The sequence below is a fragment of the Rhinoderma darwinii genome, chromosome 2 (assembly GCF_050947455.1).
Source record: "Rhinoderma darwinii isolate aRhiDar2 chromosome 2, aRhiDar2.hap1, whole genome shotgun sequence".
NCBI lineage: Eukaryota > Metazoa > Chordata > Amphibia > Anura > Rhinodermatidae > Rhinoderma > Rhinoderma darwinii.
This window is the reverse complement of record NC_134688.1, coordinates 287000020-287018945: the sequence shown is the minus strand read 5'-3', so window position 1 is coordinate 287018945 and position 18926 is coordinate 287000020. Positions and strand designations below refer to the sequence as shown.

At 41.8% G+C, this 18926-nt stretch overlaps 1 protein-coding gene across 3 annotated transcripts in view; it reads left to right on the top strand.

The window, feature by feature from the left end:
• The window catches only part of CTPS1 (CTP synthase 1), a 59328-nt gene that overhangs the window by 548 nt on the left and 39854 nt on the right, over positions 1 to 18926 (top strand). For 2 of the 3 annotated variants that reach the window (XM_075853401.1, XM_075853402.1), the window contains exon 2: positions 5324 to 5515. In XM_075853401.1, the coding sequence (XP_075709516.1) occupies positions 5324 to 5515 (192 nt within the window). Of the gene's footprint in view, positions 1 to 344; positions 387 to 5323; positions 5516 to 18926 lie in introns of all 3 variants that reach the window. The other variant, XM_075853400.1, reaches the window with a different exon arrangement.

The following is an 18926-nucleotide window of genomic DNA, read 5'->3' as shown; positions in this document are numbered from 1 at the left end:
GTGCCGCATCTGTTGTAGTAGTAATGGCTGATTCTCCTTAGTTATTACCTTATATGTTACATAGAGATGAATGGAATGCTACATCAGATGTGGTAAGTAGCATATTTGGGGCAGCAAAGATCCACCATAGTCAATAGCATTAGATTAGGCTTCGTTCACATCTGCATCTGGGTTCCGTCAAACCCTCTGTTCATGGGTTCCGTCAAACCTTTCCGTCAGTGGAAACCATAAATCGAAACCATAGTTTCCGTTTGTATTACCATCGATTTCAATGGTAACGCTTCCGTTGCTGATGGTCTCTGTTTCGTAAAGGTTTCTGTTTTTTTTTGGTGGAATCGGTGTAGTCGACTACAGGCTGCTAGACGCCTTCACCCGTACTGGGCAAGGTAAGCCCTGTGAGATGTTACCTATTCTACATAGTCATACGTGCCACCTTCGTTGTTTTGTTCTGCGTTGTATGTAGTCCGTGCCACCACTCACCATTTGAATGGGTTTGCCGACGTACTGTGCCGACGACCTGTCAATTACGCGTCGTCGTTTGACAGACGCGTAAAAATGACTGCCTCGTCAAAAGAAGTGCAGGGCACTTCTTTCAGACATAATTTGAGGCGTTCTTCATTGAACTCAATGAAGCAAAGCTCAAAATTTACGGCTGTCAGAGAAGCCTCGCAAAATGCGAGGAGGAGCATTTACGTGTGAAACGAGGCAGCTGTTTTCTCCTGAAAACAGTCTGTCTTTTCCTGAAAACAGTGTTTCAGCTGTAAAAGCCAGCTACCGTGTGCACATACCCTAAGCGCTTCAGTGGCTACAATATCCGTTACTGTTTCAGCTGGTGAAGTAGTGTTTTTTATTTTTTATCTATACTAGTTTTTCAAAGAAAAATCGTTGTTCAAATTGATTTATTTTTGTCGCCGTATTCTGAGCAATAACTTTTTTTTTATTTTTCTGTTGGTGGAACTGCGTAGGTGCTTGTTTTTTGCGGGGCGAGCATTTTGTGGTATGACTTTTTTATTCTTAATTTTTTTTGTGGGAGGCAGGTGTCCAAAAACCAGCTATTCTATGCGGCTTAAATGATGTTATATTGTAATTGTTCAGACTTTTACAGATGCGATACGAGTTATATTTTCCCTTATTTTGCATTACTTTAGAGGGAAATTGGGAAAAGGTTTTTTTTTTTTTTTAAATTTTGAATATATATATATATATATATATATATATATATATATATATACACACAAATTTTAAGGGCATGTTCACACAGCGGTAAAAATAAAGACTGTGTAAATGCGTCAAATACGCTAGTATTTCTTGTGAAGCGCTTCTTAAAATACAGGGATTTTCCAAGTTTTTTTTTTTACGCATTTGTGCGCGCTATATGACACGCAATTAGGACTCCCATTGACTATGGTGACTTTTGGCAATTTTTATGCATCAAAGAATTGACGTGCCACTTATTTTACCTGAGGTGTTTCTTATATACGCTTCTGTAAAAAAAAAAAGTGTTGCATATACTAACTGTGCTTTTTACCATTGATTTAAAGGGAACCTGTCACCAGCATTACACCTATTAAAGAGACTCTGTCACCACATTATAAGTGCCCTATCTCCTACATAAGGAGATGGGCGCTATAATGTAGGTACCAGCAGTGGTTTTTATTTAAATCTATTTTTACCACTTTATTAGCGATTTTAGATTTATGCTAATGAGTTGCTTAGTGCCCAAGTGGGCGTGTTTTTACTTTAGACCAAGTGGGCGTTGTACAGAGGAGTGCATGACGCTGACCAATCGGCATCATGCACTCCTCTCCATTCATTTACACTGCACTAGCGATATAGATATATCGCTATGTGCAGCCTCATACACAAGCCCTAACATTACTACAGTGTCCTGATAATGAATACACATGACCATCCAGCCTGGACGTCATGTGTACTCAGAATCCTGACACTTCTGACTCTTTTTTAGAGAGATTCCGGCAAGTGAAACCAAATCTCGTGAGATTTCGTATCAGTTGCTGGAATCTCACAGAAAAGATTCAGAAGTGTCAGGATTCTGAGTACACATGACGTCCAGGCTGGATGGTCATGTGTATTCATTATCAGGACACTGTAGTAATGTTAGGGCTTGTGTATGAGGCTGCACATAGTGATATAACTATATCGCTAGTGCAGTGTAAATGAATGGAGAGGAGTGCATGACGCTGATTGGTCAGCGTCATACACTCCTCTGTACAACGCCCACTTGGTCTAAAGTGAAAATACGCCCAGTTGGGCATTAAGCAACTCATTAGCATAAATCGAAATCTTTTATGGTAATAATCCGTTGGTTCACCTTATGCCCACCCACCTCCGATAACTGGCCTGCCCTGATTGCCAAAATCTCGTCTGAGATCTCGCACATGCGGCAGTCATGTATGGTCTGATACCCTTCCCTGCTTCGTCCGGGCCTCCAATCTAGTTACTGCGCATGTGCCGCTATGATGTCCTGTTGTGCGCACGCACCAGAACAGGACGTCGATGCGCAAGCGCAGGATTTCGTGTGTGCTGGAGTAAACGAGGAGCTGTCAATCAAAAGTAAGGAGGCGGGGTTAACTCGGAAAAGCTTGAGGAATGCAGATATGACTCTTTTCAAATGAAGATATGACTCTCTTATTCTCATTAGCATATGGCACAGGAACACTAAACAGAATACTAAAGGTACAGAGACTACATAGAAGATAATTATAGGTTACATAAAAATGATTTTTCACCCACTTCCACCAGGGACTGCTGGTTTAATAGGCGAAATGCTGGTGACAGGAAGCTTAAAGAGGTTTTCCAGCCGGTAAAAATTGATGGCCTATCATGAGGATAGGCCATCAATAGCTGATGGGTCGGATTCCGACTCCTGGGACCCCCGCTGATCAGCTGTTTTGAAGGGGGTGCACTACTTGTACAAGCACTGCTTCCACTTCACTTCTACTTTCTCTCTGTGAATCCTCGACACGCATTTAGCGGTGGTTCACAGGTATAGCAGCATTTTCTCCCATTAAAGTGACCGGGAGAAAAAGCAGCAATATCTGTGAATCGCCACTACATCCATGTCGACGATTCACAGTGAGCAAGTAGAAGTGAAGGGGAAGCAGCGCTCGTATGGTTGATCAGTTTTTAATGGCCATTTTTTTCCACTGTCGTGTGAATGTGGCTTAAAACAGAAGTTCTCTTTAGTAAATAGACAAAGATCGTAGACAGCAGGGCTTCTAGTTTTAGTATTTTGCTGAAAATTGACCTGTTCAATAAATATATAATCTACTTCATTTGAACTCTTTCCCCCAGTCAGCCAGTACTGTATGGGCTACATTTTTTACTATACACACCTCACCCATCCTCTATGGACTTGGTGCATTATGTATTTTTTGTGTTTTTCCTCATCCTGTGCATACCACATTCTATGGAATAGATATACCGTATTTTTCGGACTATAAGACGCACTTTTTAGCAAGAATAAGTCTTTCTAAAAAGTCCCTGCGTCTTATAGTCGGCAGTCAAGGGAACCGGCAGCGCCAGGCCCCCTGACCGTTTCCCGACCCATGATGTTTGGAGCGGGCTCACGCGATGAGCCCGCTCCATACATTGCAGGGTGTGAGCAGCTGACACGCTGCTCTAACGGCCTGGAACAGCGATTGCACTGTTCCTGGCCGTTTAGTTAAATGCCGCGGCATTTATAGTGATTTTCCCATGAAGGCCATTTATGACACATCCACTACTATGGGAGTTGCTGAAACAGCGTAGCTCAGCGAGTTTCGCTATTTCTGTAACTCATCCATGTATTTTACCAGTGATCTAATAATCGCAGGTTCAAGTCCCCTAGGGGAACTAATAAAATGTGTAAAAAAAAAAAAAAAAAGTTTCAGGAGTGTACCCTTTTCCCATTTTTTTTTTTTCCCCAAGCACAATGTAAAAATAAAAAAAATTGCGATCGCTGCATCCATAAAAGCCTGAAACTATTACACTATAGCATTATTTGACTCACACAGTGAACGGCGTGAAAAAAAAAAATGTAAAACCCCAGAATCGTTGTCTTTTGGTCACCATAGCGCTAAAAAGAATGACCTAAAAAGTGATAAAGAAAAATCATATGTACCAAAAAATGGTGCTAATAATGACCGCTCGTCCCGCATAAAACAAGCCCTCACACCGCTCAAACAATGGAAAAATATAAGTTATGGCTCTGTAGTGAAACTGAACTGAATTTTTTTTTTTTTTTTTTTTTAACCAATAGGTTTTTCTTAGTAAAAATGTTTTCCTATTTTCTATTGTCTAAAACCCTGGTGCGTCTTATAGTCTGAAAAATACGATACTGCTTTACGTCATAAGTTACTTTTGAGTAAGTCCTTCTACAGTTTTATAAGGTTTTTACATTCTCAGGCCTTGTTCACACCACAGATTTAATGAAAATTTTGCATGCGTTTGTTTTAAGTCAAAACCAGAATTGGATCCAGAAGAGGAGACACTTTAAAGGCCCTTCTACACCGGCCGACACTCGGCTGGTGCAGCGATTGACGAGACATCGTTGATCGGCGCTCGTTTGCTCCTGTCACACAGAGCTATGGATGGGGACGTGGTCGTTACTCCGATCGCTCGTCCCCATACATTATTATCATGACGGCAGCGCATCTCCCTGTTCACACAGGAAGATGCGCTGCCGACAACGATAATCTTTAACTTTTTTAAAACTATACAACCAGCAGGTGATCGAGCGTTTGCTCGTTGATCTGCTGAACGCTGCCCTGTTTACACAGGACAATTATATATTAATGCTTGTCTGCCCAATAATCATCCTGTGTAAAAACCCCTTAAGGGAGTTCAGGTTTAGGCTTAAACAAAAAATACTTGCAGAATCTGCATCAAATCTGCACTGTGTGAACAAGGCCTCAAAGTGCTAGATCAAAACCACATCCAGCTCCACTCTGCTGATTATTTGATGTGAGTTCATGAGTGTGCGCCATAGGAGACTGTGCAGATATCCATTGATAGACCAATCCCAAATGCAGGCAACCAATACAACAAGTAATCTGCTAATGGGACCTAACTTTTTATGCTGTTTTTTTTTATGTGTATATGCAATTTCCAGTTGTCGGCCTTTTAAAGTAGTCTTACCGGTATCTATAGTTTATCATCTAAAGTTGACAGTGTTTTTTTCCCTTTTATAGTGAACCTAAACTAACCCGATGCGATCTGTAAACTTGGTTTGTAGGTTCAAGCGTGTTGTGAATATTATTGTAATTGAAAAAGCAAATAAACAGTCTGTACTCCATGTACTAATATCCGTTTTTCCTCCTAGATTTTCTCACATCTTCATACGACATCATGAAGTATATTCTAGTGACGGGCGGCGTGATATCTGGTATTGGAAAGGGGATCATTGCAAGCAGCATTGGGACAATCCTGAAATCCAGCTCTCTGCATGTCACTTCTATCAAGATTGACCCGTACATTAACATTGACGCCGGAACGTTCTCTCCTTATGAACATGGTATGTAGAACTGCCGACACGTGACCCGTCTGCGGGACTGCATTCAATCTGGTGTAATACAGCCTTTCCCAAAAGCTTTTGGCAAATTAAGTCTAATTCAATCATTAGGTCCAAAGTGGGGGCATGTAAAACGATGGCTTCAAGGGTACATTCACACAAGGAGGTAATCGTCAAACACTGGGCAACACCACATTTAAATCCATGGTTTTGTTTTCTTTCTTTGCTGCGGTTTTACCCCAACTGTGGATTAGCAAAAGATTGACCACAATCGTAGTGAAATCACAGCAAAAACCGCATGTATTTCCATTGCTGCAGTGGTAATGCAGCTGCGTCTCACTGCTGCACCATTGCCTTCCCATGTGATTGTACCCTTCACACAGTCTAAACTCATTTACAATCCTTACCGATATCATTTTGCACTAAAAAATTTATATTTCTGACCAATTTTCGATTGTTCATGCTGCAAGATTTTGCTTCGTTGTGGTATAGTAGTAGCAATTATTTCACTACTGACCAAGGAAAATGACTTGTGGGGTAATACAAATGCGCAATATTTCCCACAGTATGAACAATTATCCATGGGGGGGAAAACCTTTATATTGTGGGAAATATCTGATCCCTTGAAGTTACAGGCCCAGAACCTGAGGCTACAAGTGGATACTTTAGTTGGTATTATTTATTTGGTCAATTGGATCCACTTTCTGTTTCCATGATAACGGGGCATATTGTCAACAGAATATCTGTCCAATAAATCGGACTTTACTGTGTCAGGGGATGCAGGGGGAACCCTGTAACAGGAAAACAGGGATCCAGTTCCCCAAAATATAGATGCTTAAATTAATCTGCTAAGAAGTTTGGACCTAAAAATTAATATTTCAAAAGTAGACATTCACTAAGGAATAAACATACATTACCGTATTCATTTTACTTTAAAGGGGTATTCCCAGCTTAGACCTTTATGGTATATCCACAGGATATGCCATAAATGTCTGATAGATGCGGATCCCAACTCTGGGTCCTGTTCCTATTTCGAGAATGTGGATAGGCCATAAATGTCTAAATTGGGATTACCTCTTCGATCGTGGGCGTTGGAGCAGGAGCTCAGCTGTCATCAGACAGCAGAGCCCCGGCTCCTGCCTGCACGGAAGACCCATGCAGGACTTGGACTAGGCTGACGTGAAAAGGTGTCAGCCTAGCCTAAAGCCCATTAGTGACCGACGTAAAAAGGCGTATTTGTGGTCACTAAGGGGTTAAATGAATGTAGCGTTGTATCCCCTCTTCCGTCACGTGACCGCTTGGTAATGTAAAATTTGCACTTCCTGTGCAGACCTGTCCATTCGCTCACCTAGCTTCTGGTTTCCGGCTTTCACAATGTACGGTTACGTCACAAATTACGTAACTGTACCACGTGTTTCCCCATCTGCTTAGAGCATGCGTGGTTGACACACTCCACCACGCATGCTCTGTTAAATGATATGGCTGCGTCTTCAGCAGCCCTGTATGTTCCATTGCGCATGAGCAAATTTTAACTATGTGGTGTCGGTGTGTAGTGTGACGGCCGTGTCTTCTGTCGCTCTCTCTCCTTCTCCTCCTCACAGTGCGAAGCGCATAGGAGGAGGAGGGTGTTTTTTTGCTCCCTGTAGGAGCGGAATCCCCGGCCACAGCTTTGGATTGGGGATTCTGCTCCAGGAGAAGTCTCTGCCTTCACTGTCCATATATGGACACAGTGACGTCAGGGACTATTGAAGCGGAATCACCGGCGATTTGGCCGGGGATTCCGCTCCAGGAGAAGTCCCTCACTTCACTGTCCATATATGGACAGTGAAGTGAGGGATTTCTCCGAGAGCCGTCCCCTACAGGAAAGTAGGGGGGGGGGGTGACTATGTACAGGGGGGCTGTGTGGCATTGCTGACAGGGGGCGCACACGCGCACACACACACTATATATAGCTAAAAATATAATAAAAGCTCTAAAGAGGCTGTCACCACATTTTAAGTGCCATATCTCCTACATAAGGAGATGGGCGCTATAATGTAGGTGACAGCAGTGCTTTTTATTAAAAAAAACTATTTATACCACTTTATTAGCGATTTTAGATTTATGCTAATGAGTTGCTTAATGCCCAACTGGGCATATTTTTACTTTAGACCAAGTGGGCGTTGTACAGGGGAGTATCTGACGCTGACCAATCAGCGTCCTGCGCTCCTCCATTTATTTACTCAAAAACATAGGGATCCTGCTAGATCCTTATGTGCTGTCTTATACTAACACATTAACAATACTGAAGTGGTTAGACAGTGAATAGACATTCCACGAGATGTCCATTCACAATCTCTGCACTTCGTTACTGTTTCTATGGTAGTTACAGCAGAGGAAGCGTGATCTCGTTGTAACCTGTCATTTACAGCAAGATCTCGCGAGATCACGCTTCCTCTGCTGTAACTACCACAGACAGAGTAACGAAGTGCAGAGATTGTGAATAGACATCCCGTGGAATGTCTATTCACTGTCTAACCACTTCAGTATTGTTAATGTGTCAGTATAAGACAGCACATAAGGATCTAGCAGGATCCCTATGCGCTGCGTAAATGGAGAGGAGTGCAGGACGCTGATTGGCCAGTGTCATACACTCCCCTGTAAAACGCCCACTTGCTCTAAAGTAAAAATACGCCCAGTTGGGCATTAAAGAAGCTCTGTCACCAGATTATAAGTGCCCTATCTCCTACATAATCTGATTGCCGCTGTAATGTAGATACAACAGTGGTTTTTATTTTGAAAAACGATCATTTTTGAGCAAGTTATGAGCAATTTTAGATTAGTTTACTTTTGACCAACTGGGTGTTGTACAGAGGAGTGTATGACGCTGAAAAATCCGTGACCAATCGGCATCATACACTTCTCATTGTTCCAGCCCAGCATGATCAACAGCACAGTGTGATTGTGCAGTGAAAGAAGCTGGGCTGGAACAATGAGAAGTGTATGAGGCTGATTGGTCAGAGTCATACACTTCTTTACAACACCCACTTGGTCAAAAGTAAAAACACGCCCAGTTGATCTTTAACCCCTTAAAGAGGCTCTGTCACCTGCTATTTCAGCAGATCGGCGCTGCAATGTAGATTACAGTAACGTTTTTATTTTATGACCATTTTTGTATTTATGCAAATGAGGCTTGCAAAAGTACAACTAGGCGTGTATTATGTGCGTACATCGGGTCGTTTTTACTACTTTTACTAGCTGGGCGTTCTGACGAGAAGTATCATCCACTTCTCTTCAGAACGTCCAGCTTCTGGCAGTGCAGACACAGCGTGTTCTCGAGAGATCACGCTGTGACGTCACTCACTTCCTGCCCCAGGTCCTGCATCGTGTCGGACGAGCGAGGACACATCGGCACCAGAGGCTACAGTTGATTCTGCAGCAGCATCAGCGTTTGCAGGTAAGTAGCTACATCGACTTACCTGCAAATGCCGATGCTGCTGCAGAATCAACTGTAGCCTCTGGTGCCGATGTGTCCTCGCTCGTCCGACACGATGCAGGACCTGTGAGTGACGACACAGCGTGATCTCTCGAGAACACGCTGTGTGTCTGCACTGCCAGAAGCTGGGCGTTCTGAAGAGAAGTGGATGATACTTCTCGTCAGAACGCCCAGCTAGTAAAAGTAGTAAAAACGCCCCGATGTACACACATAATACACGCCCAGTTGTACTTTTGCAAACCTCATTTGCATAAATATAAAAATAGTCATAACTTGGCCAAAAATGCTTGTTTTTTAAAAATAAAAACGTTACTGTAATCTACATTGCAGCGCCGATCTGCTGCAATAGCAGATAGGGGTTGCAAAATCTGGTGACAGAGCCTCTTTAACGCACCAGGACGCACCGGTACGTCCTGCATTGAAGTGCTTTAAGGCTCAGGGACGTACCGCTGCGTCCTGGCTAAAAACTGTCACCCTGTCAAAGGACAAGGTGACAGAACTGTGCCGTCAACTGTTTATGACAGTTGACCGGCACAGTAAGACGGCAGGGGACCATTCACAGCGGTCTCCTGCCGGCGAGAGCTGTGATTGGTCAGTCAAAGCAGACTGACCAATCACAGCTCCATGACGTAGTGTATGTGATGGCGCTGGCTCAGAAGCTGAGCCAGCGCTATCACCGCCGGGTATCGGCTGTGCAACACCCCGCTGTAACGGCCAGGACCGGAGCTAGGCTCCGATCCGGCCGATTAACCCCTTTGATGCATCGATCAACACGATCGCTGCATCGGTCAACGCGATCGATGCATCGAAGTGTGCCTGTCTGCAACCACGATGGTTGCCACGGGCACTGGTGTCAGCTGTTTGTCACAGCTGACATCGTGCCCTAACGGCCAGGACCGGAGCTAGGCTCGGATCCGCCGATTAACCCCTTAGATGCAGCTATTCCTGCATCTAAGTGATTAGATCGCACCCTATGGTTGCTAATGACAACCATCGACACCCGCGGGTGTTCCGATGGTTGCTATGGCAACCTTAGCCTAACAATCGCTTCCTAGTACGGAAGCCTATTAGGCCCCGCCGGGAGGTGAAGCCTAATAGGCTTGCTGTCAGTGAATAGCTGAAGCTTTAATACACTGCACTATGTAGGTAGTGCAGTATATTAGAATAGCGATCAGGGCTTCATGTCTTTAAGTTCCCTAGTGGGACGCAAAAAAGTTAAAACAAGTTAATAAAAATGTTGTAAAAAAGTAAAAAAAAAATAAGTTTCATGTTAAAAAACACTAACAGCCTTTTTTCCTATAATAAGTCTTTTATTATAGGAAAAAACATTAAAAAAAAAAGTACACATATGTGGTATCCCCGCGTCCGTAACGACCCAAACTATAAAAATATCACGCTATTTTACCCGTATGGTGAACACCGTAAAAAAATGTAATAAAAAAACTATTCCAGAATCGCTGTTTGTTAGTCACAACCCCTCGCAAAACAGAATAAAAAAATGGATCTAAAAGTTGCATGTACCCCAAAATTATACCATTAAAAACCTGCAGCCCGACCCGCAAAAAACAAGCCCGCCCACAGCTTTTTTGACGGAAAATAAAAAAGTTATGGCTCTCAGAATATTATTGCGACACAAAAAATTTATTATTTGAAACAAGTGATTTTATCGTGTAGAACCCACAAAGCATAAGAGAAACTATATACATCTGGTATCGCCGTAATCGTACCGACCCGCAGAATAACGTAAAATTGTCATTCATAGCGCATGGCGAACGCCGTAAAAAAAATAAATAATAAAAAACATCAGAATTGCAGGTTTTTGGTCACCTTCCTTGCCAAAAAAATTAAATACAAAGTGATCAAAAAAATCGCATGTACCCCAAAATGGTACAGATTGTCCCACAACAAATAAGCCATCACCCAGCTCCGGTGGAGAAAAAAAAGTTCTGTCTCTCAGAATATGGCGATGCAAAATGTGCAGAGCGTTCCAAAAGCGGATAAGATCTGGCACCATTTATCAGTGCGACACTGGCCACACATCTGTGGATAATTATTTATTTACCCAATTATTATACCCTCTTATTATGCCCTGATATACTCCGCACAGCTTACATATGCCCCCACATAATAAACTGAAATACCAGCAAAACCCCCAAAAAATTACCACTAAGCAAAATCTGCGCTACAAAAGCCAAATGGCGCTACCTCCCTTCTGAGCCCTGCAGCGTGCCCAAGCAGCAGTTTACGTCCACATATATGGCATCGCCATACCCGGGAGAACCCGCTTAACAGTTTGAGGTATTTGTCTTCAGTGGCACAAACTGGGCACAAAATATTGTGCACTAAAAACCTATGGAAATTTGCAATTTTCACTTTGCACCATCCACTGAGCGCTCATTTCTAATAGAAAAAAACAAAACCCTGTGTGGTCAAAATGCTCACTACACCCCTTAATAAAATGCCTTCAGGGGTGCAGTTTCCAAAATGGGGGCCACTACTTGGGGGTTTGTTTTACTATTAGACCCCAGAGCCCTGCCATTGTGGGCTAATGCTGCGAAAATCACCAAAATAGGTCTCACATGCGCCTTTCACTCCTAAGCCCTGTCATATGTCCAGGCAAATAATAAATGCCTTGAGGGGTGTAGTTTACAAAATGGGGTCACTTCTAAGGGTTTTACACTCTACTCTGGTACCTAAGGGAGCTCTGCAAATGCGACATGGCGCCCATACACCAGTCCATCAAAATCTGTGCTCTAAAAGCCACATGGCACTCCTTCCATTTTGAGCTCTGCCATGTGCTCAAACAGCAGTTTTGGGCCACACATGGGGTATTTCCATACTCAGGAGAAATTGGGTAACAAATTATGTTGTTTTTTTTTTTCTCCTATTACCCCTTGTGGAAAATAAAATTGGGTGCAAAACTACATATTTTTGGGGAAAAAAATAATTTTTCATTTTCACTGCCTCATTCTAATACAATCTATGAAACACCTGTGGGATCAAAATGCTCAGTACACCCCTCGATGATTACCCTGAAGGGTAAAGTTTCCAAAATGGAGTCACTTCTCAGGGGTTTCTACTGTACGGGTACTTCATGGGCTCTGCAAATGCGACATGGCGCCCAAAAAACAATCAACCAAAATCTACATGCCAAGTAGCACTCCTGCCATTCTGAGCCCTGCGGTGTATACAAGCAGCAGTTTATGACCACATATGGGGTATTGCCGTACTCGGGAGAAATTGGTTTACAATTGTTGGGGCGCTTTTTCTCCTTTATTCCTTGTGAAAATGAAAACAATTCAACATTTTAGTGGAAAGAATGTCGATTTTCATTTTCACTGCATAATCCCAATAATTCAGCAAAAAAACTGTGGGGTCAAAATGCTCACTATACCGCTAGATAAATTCCACGAGGGGTATGGTTTCCCAAATGGGGTCACTTTTGCCGGGTTTGCACTATTTTGGCCCCTCAGTGGCTTTGCAAATGTGACATGGGGCCGCAAACCATTCCAGCAAAACTTGAGCTCCAAAAGTCAAATGGCGCTCCGTCCTTTCTAACTTCCGCCATGTGTCCAAACAGCAGTTTATTACCACATATGGGGTATTTCTGTGCTCAGAAGAGTTTGCTCTACAAATATTGGGGTGTTTTTTCTCCTTTATCTATTGTAAAAATGAAAAAATCTGAGGTAAAACTACATTTTATTAGAAAAAAATTTTGATTTTCAATTTCACGGCATAATTCCCATAAATTCAGCAAAAACCGTGTAGGGTCAAAAAGCTAACTATACCCCTAGAAAAATTCCTTGAGGGGTGTAGTTTCCAAAATGGGGTCACTTTTGGGGAGTTTCCACTGTTATGGTCCCTCCAGGGCTTTGCAAACACGACATGGCACCGAAAACCATTCCAGCAAAATCTGCGCTCCAAAATCCAAATGGCCCTCGTTCCCTTCTGAGCCCTGCCATGGGTCCAAACAGCAGTTTATTACCACATATGGGGTATTGCCGTAATCGGTAGACATTGCTTTACAAATGTTGGGGTGCTTTTTCTCCTTTATTCCTTGTAAAAACGAAAACATTGTATGTTTTTTCAGAAAAAAAGTAGATTTTCATTTTCACAGACCAGTTCCAATAAATTTAGCAAAAAACCTGTGGGCTGAAAATGCTAACTATACTTCTTGAAAAATTCCTTGAGGGGTGTAGTTTCCAAAATGGGGTCACTTTTGCACTTTTGGGGGGTTTCCACTGTTTTGGCACCACAAGACCTCTTCAAACCTGACATGGTGCCTAAAATATATTCTAATAAAATAGAGGCCCCAAAATCACCAGGTGCTCCTTTGCTTCTGAGGCCTGTGTTTCAGTCCATTAGCACACTAGGGCCACATGTGGGATATTTCTCAAAACTGCAGAATCTGGGCAGTATTGAGTTGCGTTTCTCTCGTAAAACCTTCTGTGTTACAGAAAAAACTGTATTACAATTGAAATTCGTAAAAAAAAATTGAAATTTGTATTTTTTACCTCTACTTTGCTTTAATTCCTGTGAAATGCCTAAAGGGTTAAAATAATTTCTGAATGCTGTTTTGAATACTTTGAGGGGTGCAGTTTTTTAAATGGGGTGATTTATGGGGACTTTCTAATATATAAGGCCCTCAAAACCACTTCAGAACTGAACTGGTCCCTGAAAAAATAGCCTTTTGAAAATGCGAGAAATTGCAGCTAAATTTCTAAGCCTTGTAACGTCCTGGAAAAATAAAAGGTCGTTCAAAAAACGATGCAAATATAAAGTAGACATGTGGGGAATGTTAACTAGTAAATATTTTGTGTGGTATTACGATCTGTTTTACAAGCAGATACATTACAATTTAGAAAAATGCAGATTTTTGCACATTTTCTCTAAATTTTGGTCTTTTTTACAAATAAATATTGAATTTAACGACCAAATTTTTTCAGTATCATAAAGTACAACATGTCACGAGAAAACAATCCCAGAATCGCTTGGATAGGCAAAAGCATTCTGGAGTTATTACCACATAAAGGAACACATGTTAGATTTGCAAAAATCGGCTGTGTCCACAAGGCCAAAACAGGCTTAGACACTAAGGGGTAAAGAAACTAATCTAAAATTGCTCATAACTTGCTCAAAAATTGTTTTTCAAAATAAAAACAACTGCTGTTATCTACATTCCAGCGCCGATCAGATTATGTAGGAGATAGGGCACTTATAATCTGGTGACAGAGCCTCTTTAAAGAGGCTCTGTCACCAGATTTTGCAACCCCTATCTGCTATTGCAGCAGATCGGCGCTGCAATGTAGATTACAGTAACGTTTTTATTTTTAAAATACGAGCATTTTTGGCCAAGTTATGGCCATTTTTGTATTTATGCAAATGAGGCTTGCAAAAGTACAACTGGGCGTGTATTATGTGCGTACATCGGGGCGTGTTTACTACTTTTACTAGCTGGGCGCTCTGATGAGAAGTATCATCCACTTCTCTTCAGAACGCCCAGCTTCTGGCAGTGCAGATCTGTGACGTCACTCGCAGGTCCTGCATCGTGTCGGCACCAGAGGCTACAGATGATTCTGCAGCAGCATCAGCATTTGCAGGTAAGTAGCTACATCGACTTACCTGCAAACGCCGATGCTGCTGCAGAATCATCTGTAGCCTCTGGTGTCGATGTGTCCTCGCTCGTCTGACACGATGCAGGACCTGTGAGTGACGTCACAGATCTGCACTGCCAGAAGCTGGCCGTTGTGAAGAGAAGTGGATGATACTTCTATACACAACGCCCAGCTAGTAAAAGTAGTAAACACGCCCCGATGTACGCACATAATACACGCCCACTTGGACTTTTACTTTTCAACACGCCCACTTGGACTTTTGCAAGCCTCATTTGCATAAATACGAAAATGGTCATAACTTGGCCAAAAATGCTCGTTTTTTAAAAATAAAAACGTTACTGTAATCTGCATTGCAGCGCCTATCTGCTGCAATAGCAGATAGGGGTTGCAAAATCTGGTGACAGAGCCTCTTTAAGCAACTCATTCGCATAAATCTAAAATTGTTTTATTAAATAAAAAGCATTACTGTCACCTACATTATAGCGCCGATCTCCTTATGTAGGAGATAGGGCACTTATAATGTGGTGACAGAGCCTCTTTAACCCCTTAATGACCAGGCTATTTTTTAAGTTTTTCCATCGTCTCATTCCAAGAGCTATAACTCTTTTATTTTTGCGTCGACATAGCTGTATAAGGTCTTGTGTTTTGTGGGACAAGTTGTATTTTTTTAATAGCACCATTTTGAGGTACATATTATTTATTGATAAACTTTTATTAACTTATTTTGGGGGGGGGGGGGAAATAGAAAAAAAACTGAAATTTCGCCACTCTTTTTTGCATCCTCAATCTACGCCGTTTACTGTGTGGTATAAATAACACAAACTTTATTCAGCGGGTTGTTACGATTGCAACAATACCAAATTTGTATCGTTTTTGTATATTTTACTACTTTTACACAGTAAACGCTTTTTTTCAAAATTATTTGTTTTTGTGTCTCCATATTTGAAGAGCAGTAACGTTTTTATTGTTCCGCCGATGCGGTTGTATGAGGGCTTTTTTTTTTACGGGATGACTTGTAGTTTTTATTGGTACTATTTTGTAGTAGATGCGACTTTTTGATCACTTTTTAATCACATTTTTTTAAAGTCAGGATTCACAGAAAACAGCAATTTTTCCGTAGTTTTTTATTTAATTTTTTACGGCGTTCACCGTGCGGGTTAAGTAATATAATAGCTTTATAGTCGGGGTTGTTACGGACACGGCGATACCAAATATGTGTAACGTTTTTACTTTAGTATTAAAAAAAATAAAGCAGTTTGTAAGGGGAAAAAGTTGGTTTTCATTTTTTCTTCACATTTACTTTTATTAACTTTTATTAAACTTTTATTTTTACTTTTTTACTAGTCCCACTAGGGGACTTTAATATGCGATTCTCCGATCGCTATTATAATACACTGCATTACTTTTGTATTGCAGTGTATTGCTGCCTGTCCGTTTAACACGGACAGGCATCTGCTAGGTCATGCCTGCGGCATGATCTAGCAGGCATTCGCTACAGGCAGACCTGGGGGCCTTTATTAGGCCCCCCGCTGCCATCGCAGACAGACACTCGGCGATCTTATCGTCGGGTGTCAGTTGGATGAGAGGGAGCTCCCTCCCTCTCTCCAAAAACCACTCCGATGCGGTGCACGCTATTGAGCACCGCATCTGAAGGGTTAAACGGGTGAGATCGATACTAGTATAGATCTCACCCGGTCGAGCAGGGACGCCCTCAGCTATGGCTGGCATCTGGAAGCAGGGAGATTTGACAGCTCCCTGCTCGGTTTACTTTATTCTGATGCAGTGCCGTGAAAAGGCGTATTGGCGGTCACGAACGGTCACCAACGTAATAAAATAAAACACAATCGCCCTTTTTCCGTTATCAAGTCTTTTTTATTATTGAAAAAATAAATAAACCATAGATATTTGGTATCGCCGCGACCATAACGGCCTAAACTATAAAAATATTATCTTTATTCCACGCGGTGAACGGCGTAAAAAAATATTTCTACAAATAATGCCAGAATTTCTGTTTTTTGGTCACTTTGCCCTACAAAAATTGAAATAAAAACTGATCAAAAAGTCACATGTATCCAAGAATGGTGCCAATAAAAACTATAGTTCGTCTCGCAAAAATAATCCCTCATACAGCTAAAAAAAATTAAAACGTTATGGTTCTCACAACTTGGCGACAGAAATTACAAAAGTAATTTTATTGTGCAAAAAGTTGTAAAACATAAAGTGCCATAAATTAAGTATCGCCGGAATCGTACTGACCCGCAGAATAAAGTTAACATGTAATTTATAACGCATGGTGAACGCTGTATAAAAATAAACTAAAAGACGATGGCAGAATTGCAGTTTTTTGGTCACCTTGCCTCTCAAAAAATAGGATAAAAAGTGGCATGTACCAATAACTACAGCTCGTCCCGCAAAAAAACAGCCCTCATACCACTACGTCTATGAAAAAAATAATTTGGTTAAGGCTCCAATAAGTCAGGAAATAAAAAATGTTCAGTTGTGCAGTTCAGAGGGGAACATTTAATGTGTTTGAAGAGGTGATTTATCAGGGCCCTAAAATTAGGGAACCAGGAAGGGGGGGCCCAAACATATCTGCTAAAAGCGAGGGCGCCCGTATTATACCAGGACAACACTTCCCAGCAAAATTCCCGAAACTGCAAAGGTGCGGCGTATGGACCAAAAGGGGGATAAGTAAAGACAGTTTATCAGTGCGACACCGGCCTGTGCAGAAATGATTGCTTCACAGCGTAACACACATCTATGGATTATTTTATTCTTTAGCCCATTATTATACCACCTGACTATGCCCCTGATGTACTCTGCCCAGCTTACATATGCCCCCACATTATAAACGGAAACTCCAGTAATACTCAAACAAAACTACTACCAAGCAAAATCTACGCTTCAAAAGCCAAATGGCGCTCCCACCCATCTGAACCCTACAGCGTGCCCAAACAGCAGTTTACTTCCACATATATGGCACCGCCGTAGCCTGAAGAACCCTTTTAACAATTTTTGGGATGTGCGTCTCCAGTGGCATAAGCTGGGCATGACATACTTGCCACTGAATTGGCAATTCTGGGGAAAAATTAAAATTTTTACTTTGCTCCATACGCAGCTCAATCATTTATGGAAAAGACCTGTGCGGTGAAAATGCTCGCTACACCTCTTAATAAATGCCTTGAGGGGTGTAGTTTCTAAAATGGGGTCACTTCTGGGGGGTTTCTTTTATTATTTCCCATCTTAGCCTCTGCAATTGTGAACCAATTCTGTGTAAATCGCCAAATTAGGCCTTAATTTCGCATGGTACTCTCTCACTCCTGAGCCCTGTCAAATGTCCAGGCAAAAGATTAGTGCCCCATGTAGGGTGATTCTAAAACCGGGAGAAACAGAGCATAATAATTAGAGAGCTGTCTTGTTATGGTGGCACAAGCTGGGCACCACATATTGGCATATCTATTGAAAAAATTGCATTTTTACTCAGCAATATCGAGTGCACACTAATTTATGCAAAACACCTGCAGGGTTAACATGCTCACTACACCTCTGGATGAATACCTTAAGTGGTGTAGTTTCCAAAATGGGGGTCTTTTTTGGGGGGTTTCCACAGTTTTAGTCCCACAGGGGTTTTGCAAATGCTACATAGCGACCAGAAATCAATTCAGCAAAATCTGTACTCCGAAAGCCAAATGGTGCTCCTTCCCTTCTGAGCCCCGCCGTGTGCCCAAAAACGAGTTTATAATCACATATTGGGTATTGCCACTTGGGAGAAATTGCTCAACAAATGTTGGGGTTCTTTTTCTGCTTTATTTTTTGAGAAAAGGAAATATTTTGCGCTAAATCTACGTCTTATTGAAAAAAAAAAAATATTTTTATTTTCACTACCCAATTCAAATAAAATCTATGAAACACCTGTGGGGTCAAAATGCTCACTATACCACTAGATGAATTCCTCAAGGGGTGTAGTATCACAAATTGAGTCCCTTTTGTGCTCCAAAAGCCAAATGCCGCTCCTTCTCTTCTGTTCCTTGCCATGTGACCAAACAGCTGTTTATGACCACATATGGGGTATTGCCGTAACTCAGGAGAAGTTGCTTTACAAATGTTGGGGTTCTTTTTTTCCTTTGTTAAGAAAATGAAACATTTTGAGCTAAAGCTACATCTTATTGAAGAAAAAGGATTATTTTTATTTTCACTGCCCAATTCTAATAATCCACATCTGTGGGGTCAAAATGATCACTACACCCGTAGATGAATTCCTCAAAGGGTGTAGTTTCCAAAATGGGGTCACTTTTTGGGCATTTTCATTGTTTTGTCCCCTCAG